This window comes from Balearica regulorum, chromosome 2 (genome assembly GCF_011004875.1).
Source record: "Balearica regulorum gibbericeps isolate bBalReg1 chromosome 2, bBalReg1.pri, whole genome shotgun sequence".
In the NCBI taxonomy this organism is placed as follows: Eukaryota; Metazoa; Chordata; class Aves; order Gruiformes; family Gruidae; genus Balearica; species Balearica regulorum.
The window spans coordinates 46,100,363-46,121,188 of NC_046185.1; the positions used below are offsets into that span (position 1 = coordinate 46,100,363).

Below are 20,826 nucleotides of genomic sequence, written 5' to 3' on the forward strand. Positions count from 1 at the left end.
TTGTTGAGAATGTAACGTCCCAGGATTGGCAGTGTTTATGTAAATCAGTGCGGCTGACACAGCCATCATAAACAAATGAGAAAATATAACAAACACATTGTTCATGGAGGAAATGTTTGTTTTTAGAGTTGGCTTCAGTCTTACCAGATTGATGAAGAGTTGCTGATACCGGGGATCTGTAGTGTAGCGATTCAGCAGCATGGTTAGGCGCGACAGATTGGGCAGCTTCTCCACTGTTATCTGGAATAGGCAAGAATCCATTTCTCTTTCCTTCTGCACTGCACGTTAGAACCTAAGGTTCAAAAGCTTTCCAGTTTGACTCTTAAGAAAAAGTTTTCTAGCAGAGCTACTGGCTGAGCTTGTCCAAATTTTAGAAGTTCTTTTGCCAATAAGGCTTAAATTAGCAATTTAAAATAAAACACACTTTACTTACAAAAAGATTTTTTTTTCCCTTAGTATAACTGTATCTCTATTAAGATAATGGAAATTATATTGGCTAAGGGGTGAGGCTTTTCACACTGTGAAAATTCACACACTAAGTGGTAATTACGTGATAGCATAGTGCAGAAAAATGCAACAAAACTGGTATCAGCCATCAGCTGAGCTTCAGCCCTCTTCCACAGGAGTACCTGTTTGTACCCTGGCGTCTCATCCCATACATAATTGCCCTGCTCCTTCTCAACATTGTTTAGCCAGTCAGATTCCCATGTGCAGACCAAGCTTCAGTAATATGTGATGACTTTCCAGTTGTGCCTGTATAAATTGCTTAAGACTACATTACCAGTCCTGCCTTGGTAACACATGATTTTCTTCTACCCCGCTTAATGTTTACTATTCCTAAAAATCCTTTAGTCGTCTATCAAAGGGAAGAATGCTACATGCTTTTCAAGTTTGAAAGCTTTTATAAACACTCATCATTCAGAGAGGTGCTATCCCATACAGAATTAAATATTATAATAATCATGCTATCCATAGAGAAATTGAGAGACAGAAGATTGGAACAGCCTATCTGAGCAAGGAAATTCTTTGCCAGCAGTCTTGCACAACTTCCAGACTCTGAGTGGCATAATAGTTTATGACAGCTGTCCCTGAAAGGTGTCTGGTCATCCTTTAATTTAAATTGTACCCAACTGCTTCTTCATCTCAACCACATATATTACATCATTTCTTCGTTCATGGAGAGCTCATCTTAAATCACCCAATATACATGCTGATTAAACAAGGAAAGAACTGAAAGAAGAGAGGTTACCTTCTTATAGGAGAGAGGAGGAGAGGAGGAGAAAGACTCATCATTTGTCTCTGGTTCAAAGATGTGCTCATTCTCCAGCAGCATGCACAGCTCTAACCTAAGGTTAGAGAAGAGGACTACATTTATCATAAGGGGCAAATTTTAAAAAGCAAGCACACAATGCACACATTAGATATATGATGGTACCTCAAGTACTGCGTGCAGTTTTGGGCACCTCAATATAAGAAGGACATCAAAATATTAGAGTGTGTCCAGAGGAGGGCATCCAAGATGGTGAAGGGTCTTGAGGACAAGACTTACGAGGAGTGGCTGAGGTCACTTGGTTTGTTCAGCTGAGAAGGCTGATCGGTGACCTCATTGCAGTCTACAACTTCCCCAAAGGGGGCAGTGGAGGGGGAGGTGCTGATCTCTCTCTGGTGACCAGCAATATGACACAAGGAAATGGGATGAAGCTGCGTCAGGGGAAGTTCAGATTGAACATTGGGAAAATGTTCTTCACTGAGAAGGTGGTTGGTCACTGGAACAGGGTCCCCAGGGAAGTGGTCATGGCACCAATGCTGTCAGAGTCCAAGGAGCATCTCGATGATGCTCTTGGTCATATGGTTTAGTTTTAGGTACTCTTGCAAGGAGCAGGAAGTTGGACTCAATGATCCTCACGGATCCCTTCAAACTTGAGATATTCTATGATTCTAGAGTATTAGTGAGCTGACCCACTAATTTCACCACATATTTCACCTTCCTAAATTTCCATCAGCAATAGCAGCATCACACAGGTGTTTTCTGGTTCAGGTTTGGCTAATTGGAATAAAGGACATCGCTTGTCCTGCATGTTCTTCTTGACCTGGAGCAACCTGCTTGGCAGGACCAGCTCATGCACTGTCTAGTTTGCACCCAACAAGACAATACTAATAATAAGCAAATACAATTATCTGACTATAAGTAGATAGACTGTTGTTCCTTCATACATCTTTCTTAAGTAACATCTACATTAAAACACAAGATCTGCAAAAAATTCATGTCATATTTTAACTCATCAGTGAAACCTTCTCTCACAGTACTGCACTCTAGAGTTCATTAAGATATTTAATATTCTTACTTAGTCATGTGAAAATGGATAACTTTATCAATTATTGTATCATTTCAAACTTTTCTTTAGACTTCTGCCCTTCTGCACTACACATAAAAACCTTGACAAGCAATGTATTTCAAATTATCATTTATATCTTAGTGTTTCTTTGCCCCCACCCCCCCCCCCCAGCCCCCCACCCACACACCCACACAATCTCCATCCACACTATCCACTTCCAGCCTTTTAACTTATATTTAGATAACAAACACCTTGGGGACCACCACAAAGTTTTTTGGTTTGCAACATACTTAACATTATGTTTGCCCTGGTCTGTGATTACAACTAGGAGCTACTACAGTAGTACAAAGACGTGCAACACACAGCTAAATAATATGCTTGAGGGACCCAGAGGAGAGCAGACATACAATCTTCGTTAGGGCATCAGAGAAAGACAAATGAGGTACAAAGTGGCTTTTGCAACTGGAACACCAAGTATAAGCTAGGAATCTTTCCAATAAATATTTCTATATCCGAAAATATTGATTTGTTCAAACCAAAACTTGTTACAGGAATTTACCAGTTTTAACATAATGTCTCCTGGGAAAGATTAGTCTGCTTCAAGGTGGGATTAGCACTCCACAGGACTTTTACACTAAGACGACGTGCCTGCCAAATCCAAAAGCTGGTGGTTAGTGCCCTCCCTAGGGACAGGATATGGAAGAACTAGGTTCAAGCCCTTTCTCCACACTCTCCTTCATAACAAGCTCATTAGTGGCTATGTATGGCATGTCTTAATTTCTCCTGTTGGAGCGGTTCCATGCTGAATAAACAGGGATCTGTACAACCAATTCCTCCCTGTTCCCCCTGGCTGCCCTGACCAGCAGGCTATTTGCTGTTGTATTATTTTCTTTCCAAACAGTCCCCCCTTCACTATTCTATAGTTCTTTATCCTGCATTTGATGAAGCTGGATCAAAACTGTAAAGAGTGCAAAAAAGTAATAAACTTATTATGAAATACCATTGAGCTGTCACATATGAAGAGGTAACATTAAACTAGTTTCCATCTGCGTACCAGCATATGGACATGTCACATCATAGACAATTAATGGACTTGGGTTTGAGGACAATCATGAGAACAGTATAGGCATGCTACAACAGGCCAGATCTATTCCCCTCAGGCTATATTTGGAGGAGGAAAGGGAAGAAAACACAATATACTCATAATATATTCACTACAGCAGAGGACACGCAGAAGAAATTAATATTAATCCAGTCATGCCCTATGAATTACCTTTGGTGCATTACACACTTTATTCTGCAGGACTCTCTAAACGTTTGCATTTTATGGTCTTTCACAAACAGGTCTGTAATCATTCTAAGTGAGATATAAATACACAGATCTAAATTCTGCACCATGATCATCATGTGCAGTTCCAAGAAGTCGATTTCAAGGATGGGCCAGGAATACTCTCAAGACTTTAATCCTAACATGAATATATAGACATCAAGTGCGAAAGTTATGATCCACCCTGATCCTTTGCCAGACTTTATGCTCAGGTCCAAAACACTGTTCAGGCCCGTCCGTAGTCCAAACTTCACCATTTTCCACTTGAACACCATGGGCTGGAATTAAAGAAACCACAACATTCGCCATGAGCTGAAAGAGCAGAAACATTTGCTTATCACCAGTGGTTTGTTGGCCAGTTTTGGCAGCTTGCAATTTGCTCGGCCTCGCTCTTAACTAAACCCAGCAGGGAGTCACTTAACAGGGCTTTGGGAAGTGTGAGAGAAATTTGGCTAGTCAAAAGAAAAGAAAAAAAAAACCTCACATGCAAACACAATGAAGGAAATCGTTGGAACATTTCTGATAAGAATCCAAGCCTATTAAAAACTGCCATATTCAGGAGAAAAATGAACATACATTATTTCACTTGGACTTCCAGAAGTCATGCTTCAGAGGTATAGCAACATCACTCTTTGATGTTACATACAACATCCTTCCTATCACATCATCAAGCCTTAGAAAGCAGACCAAACATGTTTCTTGCACTATTTTGTGAGGTTTAACAGGAAGTGCTAGGATTCAGACTTGGACTCTGCAATTGTGCATTTACTCTTTATTTATTTAAGAAGGAAGAAAACCCTTAAGTAGGGAATCTCATTTCAAAGATACCCTGGCAAGGCATTGCAGTAGTTTCATATGCTCTATCTGTTATAAAGCATGCATCATGAAGATACACCTAATTAAGATAACACGTTATTATCCCAATATCCACATGTCAGATTTGGCATGGAAGTCAGGAATGAAAAGTATCTGACAGCTGATTGTGTCACTCTTCTTGTCAAGATGGCCAATTATCTGAGGAAACTGCAAATTCTAAATATTGGGGGAGTGACATAAAAGGAACTGCAGCTCCAAAGTAGCTGCAAATGAACAGAAGGAAGATTAAAAGGTGATGTCACTGGCAAAAGTATTCAGGGCAAGACTCCCAAACTGGATATGGATAAAATAGCTACACAGTGGGGCAGGGGGAGGAGGGAGGCTTAGAGAACCTGAAGCATCATTTTTAGCTTGCTTCGGAAAGCTTTAGGCTTATTTCCCCTGCATTAATCCACAAAAGGCACCTACACAGTTTCTATTCTTGAGCTGATTATATCTGATGTTTTGGCCAATATCCAACTCAGTGAGGACCAGTGATTAACATATTTTGACCAGAATAAAACAAATGTTCCTTCCCTGTATTAAAAATCTACTGTCTCAGGGCTTCTCTCAGGCATGTTTAAAACCCGATGACTTCAATTACTCAATTTTGATTTACGTCAGTCAGTTTGAAAGAACAAAAAAAGAACAGTAACAACAAGAAATTGCACACTAAAATAACCGAACACGGCTTCATGGTCCTTCCTCATCCTAATACCTGGCTGGTGTAAATTATTTTACAATATCAACAAGTCTCTGAAAACTTGCTGCAGCTAAGACTTAGTGTCTTGCACCTTCAACTTTCACAGCAGTCGAAAAGAAAGGAACGCTTAGAGGATTTTGCAGGATTTGATCACTGCTCTGCTCCTCAACACAAGTTCTAGGGTAAGCATGCAACTCTTCCAGAAGGGCACAATGAGAGAAAATTTTATATGGACTGTAAAATGTAAATTCTGTTTAAGAACAGTTGTTATGTTCTTGGTAAGATAGCCACTAGAATACTAAATGCATTTTTTCTGACTTCAAATAGCATTGTATCTTTTTTTAACTGGTAAAAAAGAGTATTCTGCATATGGTGTGCCAAGCAGTAGATAAGGACTGGATCATCACATACTGGGAATGGTTTTAAAATCCACCAAATCTTTGTCTTACACAGCAAAATCTCAGGGTTATAGGGTTGTTTCAGGTTAGGCAGCCTAAATCATCACTGTTTACTTAATATTTCATTCTTCAAACCAAGAAGGAGCTTTGCATGAATTTTTGGCATTTTACCTACACGATGATAAAAAGGTCATTTTCAAGTGCTGGACTGAGGTTTTCCAGAGCAAAGATCAAAACCTGTCCATGCCACAGCCTTTCAAAGGATGCTGAATAAATATTTAATCTCTGTACCTCAGTTTTCAGATCTACAAAACAGAGATTTCTTCCCCCTCAAAGCTGTGTTTTGAGGTTAATATTCATTACTTAAGTTGCCAGCTGTCTGGTTTTATGGACACCATCATCAGGGTGAATGAGCAGACAGTAAGTCCGCAGTCTCAGCATGAAAAGGCAAAGGCAGCTGTTATTAAATTGTAAAGGCAAACTTAGTATTTCAAAACTACGGAAAGGCTAGATTTTAGGAAAGGATGAAGACTTAGGATCAGATTTGTATTTCTCTACAAGCTGGCTTGTTACCAGGCAGATTTTCAATTCCAGAGGAACCTACCACGCATTTAAATGACAGGACAAGTATGTGATCAGTCTTTCCATTCACACACTGGTTTTCCCCATGCCTATATTTGATTTCGACATTTAACAACACTCTGCACTTGCCTAAAAGCCACCCACATGCTGCAGTGAGGCTGCATACGTTTTTAATTTGGCTTTTTGAGTTAGCACACAGTCTCTGCAACACTCCAGTTTTCCCTCCAAAGGACTCCATCACAAAGTCCTACAGCACCTGCACGATTATTTGTATGGCCAAACAGACCTACTAATTTTAAAAGTATCATATAATGTTGTTCTTTGGGAGAAAATTTTTGCACTTCAGATACGAAATAAAACCACTGCCACAGACTCTATAAACCTTCCTCCATCTGTGTTATTCATGAGCTGAAGTGCCCCAGGACCCTGACAATACATGGGAGAATCATAACGTCAAGGGCTTTTATTGACAGTGCTGGATTCCATTTATTTTAATGGGCAAGATTACTGTATAGTATATCATTGAAATTAACTGGATCAGCTTTTCAAAAGCAGGAGTCCAGACAGTAAAAACAAACAATGTGCTGACAGACTCTACCCTCTGACATGAAAACCAAGTAATCACAAAAACACTTTGATATTGCCGTCAGCTCCCTATTCTGCACACCTAAAAATAGTTTTCAAGTTCCTAACGTGCTCCCCCTCCCCTTCTTTTCTTCTTTGCTGGCTGAGTTTAGACGCAGCCTTCAAACCACTGCCATCAGTGTTTCTAGCTTTGATCAGACCTGGTAGAATCACCATTGCACAGAACTTACAGCAAAGCCACAGGGAGGAGGAAGGAGGAAAGCTGTCCGTGATCCCCTAGTAAGAAACAAAACTTCATTTTTATCTCCATTTATTGTATGAACTTTGCAGACTTCTGTGTTTGATTGAGTAACTTTGCATTCCTGTGATCTAAACTTAGCAACCTCTCCACAACAGTGCCAGAAGGAAAAGGCTGTCCAAGAAGCTTTCAAATCCATATCAGTTATTACAAGAGTGCCAGCAGCAAGGCTGTCGCAACATTAAGGTAGATATCGCTAAGCTCAGTAATTAATTTATGAATTAAATGTTTCGAGTCTCAATTCATCTTTAACTTTCCATTTGTCCCTAAGCTGTTGCACTGCATTGCTTACTGAAGGCAAGTACTTCTCCTCTTGCTAAGAAAAATAAAGGTATTGCCTTATTAAACAAGTGTGTGTGGACTCTCTGCACATGTGCACCCGCACCCGCCTTGAGAGTAGTGTTTCATGAGTCCCAACAGGGAGGGCAGATTAAAGAAAAATAGCAGAAACCATACCTACAGCCTGACACATCTATGATATGTTGCAATGCTAGATCTCCTTTCCCACAGCACATATCGATATGCTAAGCTCAGTTCTACTGAAGTGCTCCGCAGAAAGCATTCCTGACTCACAACTGTTTCTGTTCACTGGACTGACCAGAGGCGAGTCATACCTAATAAACTGCCATAAAATACACATACACACACCACTTTGGATCAATGATTTCTCTCCTAAAGGATGTTACTGTGTAATACAGCTTTAAGTTTTCAACTTTGTCATATTTTCTAAACTCTGATCTTTTCAATTTACTTTCAGTTATGTGACATTCCCCTTTAGCGGAGTGAAAGCATGCATTAGCTAAACAATGTGGTTTGGATTTAGTGTTCCCATGCATCATCGTGAAAATGTTTGTCTCAGCAATAGTGTCATTATTGTTACTGGGAACAGCTGCTCTACCATGTCTTCTGATTGTGGAAAACAGCGTATCTCCCTTCCCACACCAGTTTACAAGCAGGGAAATTAAAGCAGGGCCATCGAGTAGGAGGTTTATGAGTACATGCCGCTCTGTACCTGGCTTCCCCCTACCACGAAGGAAGCAGAAAGTGCAGGGCAGCAAGAGCAGCAGCAAAATGAATATTTCCAATAGAAATGTAGTTTGGCTCCCTCCACTGGCAGTTCTTCTGACTCCGGACCCGGGACTAACCTGAGGCAGAAACCTTCCCCTCAGGTGCAGCTCTGGGACAGTTGGACTCCGTCAGACGTGACATCCTTTGAGCGAGAATTAGAGCAGGGAGTTTGCTGCTGACCAAGCGGATGTTTAATATCTCCCCTGAGGTTCTGAAGTAGAAAGATGTAACCCTCAGCCTTCTCGCCAGCCTCACTGAAGTAAGTTTCCACATCCAGTTCTGTGTGAGCGACGGAGCCCGGCTGGGTTCCCCCAGGAGTGCCGCAGCGGCGATGCTCTGCTCTGCGGGCCCCGGCAGCTTGGCTCAGGCCAGCTGGACGTTTTTCAGGAAAGCTCACAAAACTTAGAGCTATTTGTATGATTATGCAGAGGAGCAGGCTCTAACTCACCTTTCAGAACAAGATCTTCAGAAGTACTTAGGCTTTGTTTTAAGACTCATAAAATCTCTTTTCAGGAATATTAGACCTTTTGAAATGTCTTCTGATGGGAAGCCATGCTTTCAGTCACTAGGCATTGCTGAAAGTCCAAGCTTTGGTAACTTTTCAACTACACGGACACCACAGCTTTTGAATGTATTTCTTTTCTGATCTAGAGCACAATGTTCTATTTTTTTGAAAGGATCTTAGATTCCCAACTTTGTTCCAAAAAATGGGAATTAGGCACTCTGAACGCTTCACTTGTATCAAACAAACTTAGTTTGAGTAAGGCAATTACATGGTCAATACACTCTGTATAACATATCAAAATATGTAAAAGAACGGTTCAAACAAACATGGTAAACTACAAGGATTTTTGACAACTTTACCTACAATATTTTAATTTAAATTTATTTTTGGCCCCAAAATAACGATTTCCATTGACCACAAATGCTGAAGTTTCAGTAAACTTGATGGGTAGGAAGAGAAGGGGTTTCCTAGGTGAAAAAACCCACACAAAAATGCAGGCACAATGCCAGAAATGTAACATCCTGTACAGAAGTAGCAGAAAACCAAGTTTTACCCATTTCTGCTTAGACAGATGGATTCTGTACAGTCTGCTTACAGTCAGAGATATTGTGGTTTCTGCATAATTGCTTTCTCCCAATCAAATTAAATCAAGAAAAAAAATTTTTTTTTTTCAGCTAAAAGACAGACAAACAAAATGCAGAGCAATGGCTAACAGCTTTGTAGGTAAGAGTGCAAAGGCTTAAACAGGGAATCCAGCCGTCAGCCTTGCAAACAGGAGAGCTCTGTATGGTACAAATCTGAGAGGTTCTGAGCAAAATGGCTTATTTGTTATGGTAAAAATCCCAAACAGGTTACTTTAGTGGTATTCGTCAGCCCAGGAGCTCCTCCAGGAACATTGTCTCATAGCTGTGTTCAAGGCAGAATTTGAGTCTGCCGGACAGCACTCCAGCTTCTGCCTCTCTGCACCGCTGCTCCTCAAAGGAAATGGAGGGGATGGATCCTGGCCTAACAAGACACCAGCATCAACCTGCTTTTCTTCGGTGAGTACCGGGAGGATTTAACTGCAGTATGGAAACCCTGCTCCTTTATTTTCCTTGGCAAAAGTGAAGGCAAGAAAAGCCACCAGCATCAGAACAGTCCCTGGGAGCAGCATGGTATTCATCAGTCACAAATATGCAGGAAACCTACATATAATAAGGGATAAACAGCATCTCAGGAAAAAAAGCACCTAGGTAGAGAGCACGTTGTCATCCATTTTGGTGGAAGAAATCAGAGAGTACATGAGTGTCACACATGCATGTGGAGGAAAGTCATCACACCTGGGAGGATGCGCAGCATGGCAGCAAACATGTTGATGATGACCATGAGGTATCATCACACTCCATGTTATATCCCAGCCGTGTCCATAGCCAGGGAAAAGAAATTCGTTACCTACAGCTTTCCTCCTCAAATCCTCCAAGTCTTCTGTTTTTACTGTGGTTTACATTATAAAGTAACCTCTGGCAAAGAAGATGGAGCAGCAAAACACAAGTGATGATGTGTCTAATCTCTTCATCATGTCTAAGAACCACTTCATTGCCCCACAATGGCCCTACACCAATACATTGTAACATATGCAGAAATTAAAAAACAGCTCTTTGTTCAGTTTTGGTCTCACAGAAATTAGGCAGAAGCATAATTCTATCTTTTCCCACTGGAAGAGGATCTGGAGCCACAGACTAGAGCAGCCAAGGCAAGAGAGAGCCAGGGGACTTCCCAACAACTCCTCAATATGCATTTACAGCCTCATGCAGTGTCTGGCAGAAACTTCCTGGGAAGGAAGGCAGTGGTCCTATCCTTAGGTCTTTCAGAAGAATGAATTCCACCTAGCCAAGAGGGCATGCCATTTAGGGCATGACATTTATAGCTCTCAGCAGACTCTGGGCTAGCACATTCGTAACAGCCCGGACCCTTCCCACAGTTGCTGGGGGGAGACAGGGGAGGCATTTCAGCTGCAGCACAAAAGAATAGCTTGTTTTATTCTGATATGCAAGTATCATCATTACTGTGGGAGAAATGAAGGGGGGAAGCCAGTCCCTCAACCCTCTGCATTGCACCCCCATTGATGCCGTGCATCAAGTTCACCAGCCACACGTTCCTCAAACCGAATTCTGCAAGGGTTTCCCAGGCATGCACAGAGCTCTCTGCCTATGGCAAAGTGTCAAAAGTATTACTCTAAGGAGATCTTTGTTTTGGAAACTTGCTTCTCAGCTACAGTTTGCTTTCTCTTTAACAATTTTAAAGCCAAGGAGTTTTCTTTAGTAGTTGCTTTTGGTTTTAGTCTCTACTGCTTACTCAACTGGGAAAGATAACAGCCTGAGATTTAGGTCACCCATGTAAAGAAAGTGTTTGGTGATCTCATCTCGATGGTTACCCAGTGGGTAACCATCCAGATCACAAAAAGTAGGAGAAAAATCTGGCCCCACTAAGCAGATCTGGAAGATTTGGGGGGGTTATGTTTGGGGTTTTAATAAAATTGGAGCATCTGTGTGTTTGCTACAGGCCAGCACTGAGGTGTATTTGTAGGCCCATGCAAGTTCCAGCCAACATTGCTTGGCCACAGTCTTTGCTTTTGTAAGAACTGACATTGACCTTTTCTCTTCAAAGGGTCAGAATCATTCGTATGTATTACAAAACATAACAACACTTTGTCCTTGTACAGCAGCTCTCATCACTACAGTTTCCAAGGGTGGGCAGGTACTGAATAACTTTTACATTTGGTCCAAATTTACAGTGTTTCATCCGTGCTTATTTCATGAGAAGAAATGGTACAGAGAAACAGTACTAAAAATTATGAGCTGCTGCTGCTCTCCTGCAAGCTTAGCATATTGTTTGTTTCTTTCCCTTCATTAGCTTGTCTCCCCCTTCTTTTTAACCTAGTAACAACATTTTTGTACTAGAAAAAAAAATACATTTGAGAATCAATAATAATGCTCAAGGCAACTCTCAAGAAAAACATCATGGCAATTATATTTTGCACCTTTCCCAAGCCATTTTTTTTTAAAAAATATGCCAGGCAAGTCATATTTCCTCCACATTAACATTATTCCTGTACAAGACAGAAAAATAGCTTATCATTTTTCTGCCTGTGGTCACGTCACCTCCACATGGGATTGCATTGGATCTCATAGGGTAAGAGGTTGAACAGCACCCTTCTCCTTTAAGGAGTTCACAGCTTTTCTCATCTTGGTCTTAACAGCTACGTGCTGCAAGAGCTGTAATTTTATGAGTAAGATGGAAAACCCAAATCCTAACTGCTTATGGTTATGAATACACTAATTCCATGACACATCACATTTTTGGAGGCTTGTTTCAGAGGATGGCTGCAGAGCACTCCCTTCCTGGTGTTGGTGAGAACAGCAGAACACCAGAGTCACCCGTGGTCCCCTCTGGGGACAAGGCACCCAGAACTCATCACGCAAGTACTCAGGCCACTGGGCACGCACTGGGGCAAGCAGGGGTGTTGTCAGAGCACCCCAGAATGCAATGCTTGTTCCCAGACGTCTCTGTATGGGTTTCACTGGAGTGAGCAACCAACTATCCAAAAACGCCATTTGCTGCTGCTTTGTCAACCATTTAAAACATTATTTTGGTTTTACTCAAAACAGTCTAACAGCTCATTTATGCTGCAAGTGACAGGGAAACAAACTTTTTCATTCATCCCTTTTAAAAAGGCTCTAACAGAATGTATCATAAAAGAGCTCTGGGGATTAAGCAAACCACAAGCCTATCAGAACTGTCAGGTAACATCAGCTTTTCTCTAAAGGCGCCTCTCTCTGGGATGTGCTAGTGATCAGCCTTCCGTCCCCTCTTTTTGCTTGCTCCCGCACCACTTTGCTCTGTATTTCAAAGCATAATAGTGCTTGCATAAACTCAGCATACTCCTCAGCAGCCTGGGACACTCACTGCAAGGTGATTTGGTGAATTAATAAGGAAAAGACGAGTCTATAAATTGAATTTAAAAGGAACTTTGGCTGTATCATTTGTTAGTGTGCTTTCTAGTTTTATTGCTGCAGACAGCTGAGAACTAAAAAAGCACACTAGTTTATGCTGTACAATATCTTCAGATTGGTGCACACTGCAGACTATCACTCAGAAATTTAGGTTTTAGTGCCTTAGCACATTTCTTATTAATAATGTTTATGGTAGCATCACCATGAGGGAACAAGTGTACGTATCATATACAAGTATATGATACTGCACTTATTGATGTCATTACTCCTGCAGGCCACTGCACCCAAACGATCTCCACTGTACAATTCTCATTCCAAGCAGATATTTCTCTTCCTAAAAGGTTCATACAAAGTGTTTCACTTGTCAATGAAGCAAGTTCACAATTTTTATTAAATATTCACTCCCTTCCCATCATGTTCCAAAAGGGCAGCTGACCACATTGCTGTGAGGTAAGTTTGTGTGATCCAGCTGCCAGCAGTTCATCCTTGAAAATTTGTTATAAAGCACACAAGCAGACAAGTCCTAACCAAATTTCCACTGATGACACAGGGATAACATTTTTCCCTATCAACAGAAGAAAATACTTTTATCCCGGTTTGCTCACAGTTGACTCCCAACTGCCATGCAGTTAAGGCATTAAACCAGAAGTGGATAAAAAAAAATTCTCTACAAGATGTGGAATACTACAGTTATTCAAGACAAAAGACACCATGCAAATTATGAAAGATTATGATATTACAATACAAAACTGGCCATGTGTTTGCATTACAATTATTGGAAGAATAATTCATAGGGCTCTGCTGTGTGAACTCCTCTGCAGTAGAAGTTGAGTACGCATCTCCTTTCCTCAAGGATACTCAAGGTGGAAATCAAGTCACTGCCTCTCCCACTCAGGACCCAGCATTCAAAGGACTGTCTTAAGACACCTTCCTGAAAGGATGAATTCACTCTTTTAGTCATATGACAGAAGTACCATAAATACTTCATTTATCAGGAGATTTTATATGCCTTTTGAGAGTACCCCGTATGGCAAGGATTCCTTTAGTCTAATTCTTGTTTACCCTAGCATGTTATTTCCAGTGACTTTGTTGCTTATCTTGTCTGTGATATGATTTATGTTAACTCATTTCCTGTAAAAGCATACACTAATAAAATGAAAAAGATCATGAAGAAAGAGCAGGCCAGTTTTGAATTAGCATGGGACATTTCATGAGTAACTAGATTCAAACCCTTTTAAATTACTGTTTCGGTGACCCTTTAAGGCTCTGAAGGGCGATTTTCCCTTTTTCTGCAGTTCCCGTAAGATCATTTTGTTGGTGCTGTTTCAATAAATCCCTGATGCAATAGATAACCTCATACTAGAAAGGTCCTAGGTCCTTTCTTTAAAGGACACCTGCTGTTCATGCTAAAGAAAGTAGGAACAAGTTTCATATCCATCCCAAATAGTCTTCACAAACAGATGCTTAAAGAAAAAAAAAAATCTGATAAATGGCCAGAAACATCACATGACATCAATTTGATAGCATTTTTACCTTTTAATAGTTCCCTGGAACACCTCTGCATGGTCTGGCTTGGGCCTGCACACCACTGGGAATCCGCCATGGCTTGTACTTGCAAGAAGCCAAGCCAAGAAGGCAATGTTTTCCTTCAGGTGGAGGACTCTGACGCCAGGCTCCATGACGTCCCTGGCAGAGAACAATTCCAGGTTCAACCTGAAAGACACAAAGCAGACAGCCAAAGGATTATTTAGTAAACAGGAAATGAGGCGTACTGTACCACGTTAGCATTTGACGAGTTTATAATGTGTTAGTAAATTACTTCAAGATGGAAATCAATCTGCTTTATTTGCAAATGTAAAAACAAAATATAATTACTCAATAAAACAGCTTATCAAACATTGCCTTTCTTTGTGTGAGATATATGACAAATTCAACCATATGGATGACATGGTCATCCTAGACAGGATATCGTAAGACTCATTTATCAATTTGCATGACATTTCACATTAAAAAAAAGATTTTTAATCTGAGCTGAAATCCTCTGGAATTCTGGCTGATATCAAATAGTTTAAAGTTAAGCACTTTCAGGCTTATGGTTATCATTGCAATAGGGTTTTTTTTGTGGTGGCAGCAGTTAGAAAGATAGCCCCTTCAAAGATAGCTTACAAATCTCATACGGATTTTCCAGTATTCTCTAACACTTTTCAGGTTCTAGGCAAAGTTTCAGGAAATATGACCATACAAAACTGAAAAACATGTGTACTCTCTATTTCTGACAGTAGGGTGAAATGAAAAATAAAGATATTTTCTGCAAAATTCAGGAGTAATTTCTATGGAATTACGGTAGGCCAGATATTCTTACAACTGAAGTCAATGAGCTGCTCTAGTTTTAAGCTTGTTTTATATTTTGTATTTTTTTAAAAAAATACATTAATTATTTTGACTATCATCTGGACACACCGTGAGCCAGAATCTCCTTTTCAGACACAGGCTGACACAAACCACAGACAGAGACAACTGGAGCATAAATTTGCCCACATCCTGTTTTACCAATGTACCTTTCATCCCTGTGGTAAAAGCAACTTTTTCCATATGCTGTTAATTATTGTCCTCCCTCCTGAGAGACACAAGGTTATTTTTTCAAGCCAGTTACTCTGATGGTTTGTGATGTGACCACCTGCCTAAGAGTAACTGAACAGAGAAGACAATGCACTTCATACATGGCACCTACACAGCTGTGAAACAAGTTTCTTCTAAACTGGGATGGATTTAAATGAATCCTGAAAAAGAACAGTCTTATATGCATCAAATCACGTCATACCCATCCCCAGTTATATGAACCAGACTGCAAGCAATGAAAATTTGGAACACCATCTTATTACAGATCCACGTTTCAAGGGACCACGACACCAGCTTATGGAAAAATGAACCTCTCTGAACCTCGTTTTGCTTCTGAGTTAAAATGAGCAGTAGTTTACCTTGCAAATTGATGGCTGAGTGCAGAATTTAGCATCAACTAGTGAAAACAAAGCCTAAAAATCCAAAAGAGATGGATTTCTTCATTCTTAATCTCACTGAGTGCTACAGGTTGATGCAGTACAAGTGACAGAACTCAGTGGGAACAACAGATGCTGCTCAGGATGAGTTGCTGTCAGAACTGTGCCGCTGTGGCTGGTTGTTGGGTAAAACACTCCACCAGAGGAATTTTGTTTTTCCTAAATGAGTAGATTCCTGTTCACCCTCTGCTTCTTTTCCATCTCCATAGGCCAGATAAAAATCTGGATTTGCCTGCCTTAAGCTTTGTCTAAAAATACTATACACTGTATTACTATTAAAAGTACTGTACCTAGCACAGTGGGCACTATATGAAAATATGATTGATGATAATAGCTACTTCCTGAATTACATGAAATATGTGCAAACCCTGAATGATTTTTAAATAAGTGCAATGTGACTACTGTTACATTCCAGCAGTTTCTAGAGTGTATTTCTTAGCAGTACATACGTTTTCCATTTTCACAACTTTGCAGTTTTGCTCTGTCGCACTGAAAGCGAATGTTCCAAATTATTGCAGAAGTCCATGAAATATCCTTAGGTTTTGTCAAATCAGTCATTTGTATAAAAGCAAAGGATAGCTCGTCACATGGTTCTGTGATCTTGGCTTTGTCTGGGATTATAAAGTGTCTGTATTGTCTACAGTAACTATAGACCTTGCATTATCATCAGTCAGCTTTTGCAGATGTAAGAACACACTAAGGACTGGAGCTGATTCACTGTTCATTGTCAGTGACATCTCTTTCAATTAGTCTTCTGTCTGTTGCTGTAAAGAATAACCTTGCTTTGGGGGTGGAGGAGAAAAGCAGGCAAAAAGAATTGTTTTATGAAAGACTGCTACAATGCCAAGGCATCTTTAAATAATTGGCTAAAGAAAGCCTTTACCAATATATTGCTTCGCAGAAAACACCAAGCCAAACTGGAATTGTATCTATAGGATCATAAGAATCAAGGACCATTCAAGTCAGAAGGGATCTCAGCAGTTCTATAGTCCAACCTCCTGCTGAAGGTAGACTCAGCATGTGCTTGGCCTTTCTCTAGTCAGGTCTTAAAAACCTCCAAGGATGGAGGCTGCACAACCACTCTGGGCAGCCTGTGCCACTACACCACTGTCCTTATGGTGAAAAGGTATTTCCTCCCATCCACTATGAACACTTCTTGTGTTCAGCTTGTGCCTGTTGTTTCTTGTGCTCCCACTACGCACCATTGCGAAGACCATGGCTCCATCTTCTCACTGATCTCTAATAGTTACAGGGGGGAAGAAAGGGGTGGACACACTGTTAGGTACCTCAAAAGCGTCCTCATCTCCAAGCTGAACAAGCCCCAGTCCTGCAGCCTCACAGCACAAGTGGTCCAGCCCTGATCATCCCAGTTTGGCAACATCTGCAATTCTATTGAAAATGCACTTTGTTCTCTCCTCCATGTCATTTATGAAAACGTTAAACAGGCCAGGTCCAGGGATCGACCCTACAGTGCTCCACTTGTTAGGCCTCCAGGCAGAGTATGACCCATTAATCACCTCACCCTAAGGCCAACCACCCAACCAGTTCTTTTACCATCCCATTGTTCAGCCTCTGAACTGTAACATCTTGAATACAAGAACATGATGCAAAACAGTGTCAAAAGCCTTGCTAAAGTCAAGGTACATGACATCCACTGCTCTCCCCTCATCCATAAACCCCCTCATTTCTGCACAGAAGCCTGTCAGGTCCGTCAGGCATGGTTTATCTTTGGTCAATCCATGCTGAAGTGTTCATGATAACCACTTTCTCCTTCATGTGCCCAGAAATCTGTTCCAAGAGGACTCACTTCAGGATTTTCCCAGTGACTGAAGTGAGGCTGACTGAGCTATAGTTTTCTAGGCTGAACTTTTGGTCTTTTATGAACACAGGCACAATACTTGCCATTCTGCCATCATTGAGGATCTCCCCCAGTATCCACAGCCTTTCGAAGATGAAAGACAGCAGCCTTGCAAAGACATCAGTCCACTCTCTCAGCATCCTTGGGTGCAACCTATCTGGTCTCATAGATTTCTATGGCTCAAGTTTTCACAAGTAATCCCTCACTTGGTCCTTAGCTACTGCTGGTAGTTGTCCTTGAATCCTTACACTAAATTCAGAGACCTGGGACCCCTTGTTGGTAGACAGTGAAGCAAACAAGACATTGAGTCTCTTATCTATAGATGCTGTCACTAAATCATGTGTCCTCCTCCATCTGCTTCCAGAGCACTAAACCTATTCTGCAGTTGCAGACCTGAAAGTGGAGAAGAAACCGTTTTCTAACTGCCAGGAGTCACAGGTCTCCAGCCTTCCCCATCATGGCAATCCCCATTTTCCACCCACAACCTGCCATGGTCTTCTGGGACCCCTCCTTCTGTTTAGCTGGGGGTTCAGGCTGTTGTTAAATGGGTGCTTAATACGCCTTTACCAGGACCAGCCTTCCCAGCAGCACCCAAGATCCAAAGATGGCAAAGGAAACTTACAGAAGAGCCAGAAGGAGAGTATAGAATCATAGAATCATAGAGTCTTTAAGGTTGGAAAAGACCTCTAAGATCATCAAGTGCAACCATCAACCCAACACCACCATGTCTACTAAACCAGTCCCAAAGTGCCACATTTACATGTTTTTTGAACACATCCAGGGATGGTGACTCCAGCACCTCTGTGGGCAGCCTGTTCCAATGCCTGACCACTCTTTCAGTGAAGAAATTTTTCCTAATATCCAATCTAAACCTTCCCTGGCGCAACTTGAGGCCATTTCCTCTTGCCCTATCACTTGTTACTTGGGAGAAGAGACCAACACCCACCTGGCTACAACCTCCTTTCAGGGAGTCGTAGAGAACGATAAGGTCTCTCCTCAGCCTCCTCTTCTCCGGGCTAAACAACCCCAGTTCCCTCAGCCGCTCCTCATAAGAGGAAGTACAGTGAGCAGGAGCCTAAAAACTATCCCAGGCACCTACATACACACTAGCCCACCAATGGCCATGCCAGCTCTCCAGGCTGTGCTCACAGCCCACCAGGTAGTAGTACTGCCCACGGGCCCAGTAGACAGCAAATGTATGCTGTGTCCAGGCATCAGCCCCTGCAGGCAGGGTCCCCAGCGTTGGTGGGTCCCTTCTCCTGCCCAAATGCTTCCCAAGGGTACTTTGCTTAGCTGGTGAGTGCCACTGCCGCTGCACGCTTGTGTTTATGCAACAAAGCCCTTGGTTTCACAATGCAATTTCAAGCAAGGACATTTCATTTACCATTTTGAAAATGCCTTTTTATATGGAATAATGAGAGGTACTTGCATTTGGATTTTATCAAGTAGATCTTTCTTACATAATTAGATTTACCTCAAGGAGACACACAGAGCTGTAGTCATACTACTAAAATAGATCTAGTGTAAATTTTTCTTTTACACAATATGTGAGAACATTTTCTCCCAAAATGTAATTCACTATAGTAGTGTAAGGTGTTAAAGTATTAAGGCTATTTCACCAAAGTTATGATATCCAAGTTTCGGGTTCCTTTCAAGAGCACATCCATGAGACTGGATATAACATGGAACGAAGACAATCTGCCTTATGACCTAAATAAGACAGTCGTTTGGTAAGAAGCCAATATCCCTGAATGGTAAACTGTCTTGAAATGATTCATGGAAATGTAGTTCAGGCTCCATTGCTATTAAATCCAGTGCAAGTTTTCCCACTGAAATAAATTGTTAAGGATCTAACCATAACAGATCTAATCATAACATGGAGGTTTCCTTACACAACATGCAGTACAAGAGAACTTTTCTTCAAATAGGATTTACTCTATATTTTATGCAAGTTTCAAATGATTAAAAGGACTTAAAGGCGAGTGGGAGACAAGCATAATCCTAACTCAAACACACTCCAAGGACCAAGGTGCGTGAGTACACAAGCAGTGCTGCGTGCTTGGATTTATTCACAGATTTTGACCTCGGCTTTTTTTAGCTGTCGGTCCCGTCCTCCTCTTTCTGCACTGAGACTGTTTACCCATTGACTCGCCACAGGCCATCCTGCTCAGGACAGCTCTAGGTTTTATTTGGGCTTCTTGTAAACCATTGTTTTATTGCCCTGGCTGGCAACCGCATCTTGTATAAATAGTTCTCAGGAGGTTGCTTTGGGGTTTGCTTAATGCTTGTGGTGATTTTTAGTCTGAGCATAGTCAGGACTCTGAACAATTGAGAGGGTGGGCTGGTTAGCTTAAAGGGAACATTACCAGGTTGGAGGTCATTAAAATTACTTACCTATGTTATAAACATCCCCAACTATTAGAGCTATTCAGTTCTAGTTTCTACTATTCATACATTTTCTGAGATGGGGGCATTTTGTTTTTTTCTTAAATACACTTCATTTGGCCAGAAAAACTGAACAGATTTATTTCATATTTTTCATTCTAGTACAGAACCAGCCACACCGCTATGAAGCCCTGTAGCTGCTACTACCTTATAAATACAGTTTATATATATTAGCTTTCTTGCGCTCTATCATCTTTAAAGAAACCCCATTGTGAATAAACTCACAACATTGCAGGAAATTGCTTACATTTAAATCCAAATTTCTGTTTTTCTTAAAAAGTTATAAAAAAAGGGTTCTACATACTTGTCACAGGCCAACCAATTTTCTTTTCAACAAGACATTTGGTAAAAGCCAACTATGAAAAAACTTATCCAAAAGTTGCATGCCAATATTGATCTCACTATATAATAGAATAGTATATATGTACTACAGAAATGTTAATCATGTGCAGATGACTGAATTCAGTAGTTTTGCAAGTGAATTCTGTGAAAAAAATTGTTCCTTAAGTACGCTCACAGAATACCACTGAGATCAATAAATGGAAACAAAAAGCTCTATAAAACCTCCTTACGCTGGAAAAGGACACCACTTAAATTAAATTAATTTTAACATTGATTTGCTTCACTCAGTGCTAACCCCTGAAATAGACACATTTAAACTGATTTAAAGTTAAATTAGACCAATAAAATCACCGTGTGCATTGGTGTAAGTGCATGCATGCTAGTGATGTGCTTTCATTTAATTAGATCTATTTAAAATCAGTTTTCAGTGGAACTCTGCATGGCAGACAAGGCCTATGACTCCTTGCTGTCTCTAT

The 20,826-nt window shown here is 40.9% G+C and overlaps 1 protein-coding gene across 1 annotated transcript in view; it reads right to left on the bottom strand.

Annotated features, from left to right (window-relative positions):
- LOC142600265 (chloride channel protein C-like) overlaps positions 1 to 20,826 on the bottom strand; it is a 104,169-nt gene that overhangs the window by 27,409 nt on the left and 55,934 nt on the right. The window contains exons 13-15 of the mRNA XM_075742999.1: positions 14,183 to 14,362; positions 1,250 to 1,346; positions 145 to 240 (exon numbers count right to left, since the gene is read on the bottom strand). Of these exons, the coding sequence (XP_075599114.1) occupies positions 145 to 240; positions 1,250 to 1,346; positions 14,183 to 14,362 (373 nt within the window). The remainder of the gene's footprint in view (positions 1 to 144; positions 241 to 1,249; positions 1,347 to 14,182; positions 14,363 to 20,826) is intronic.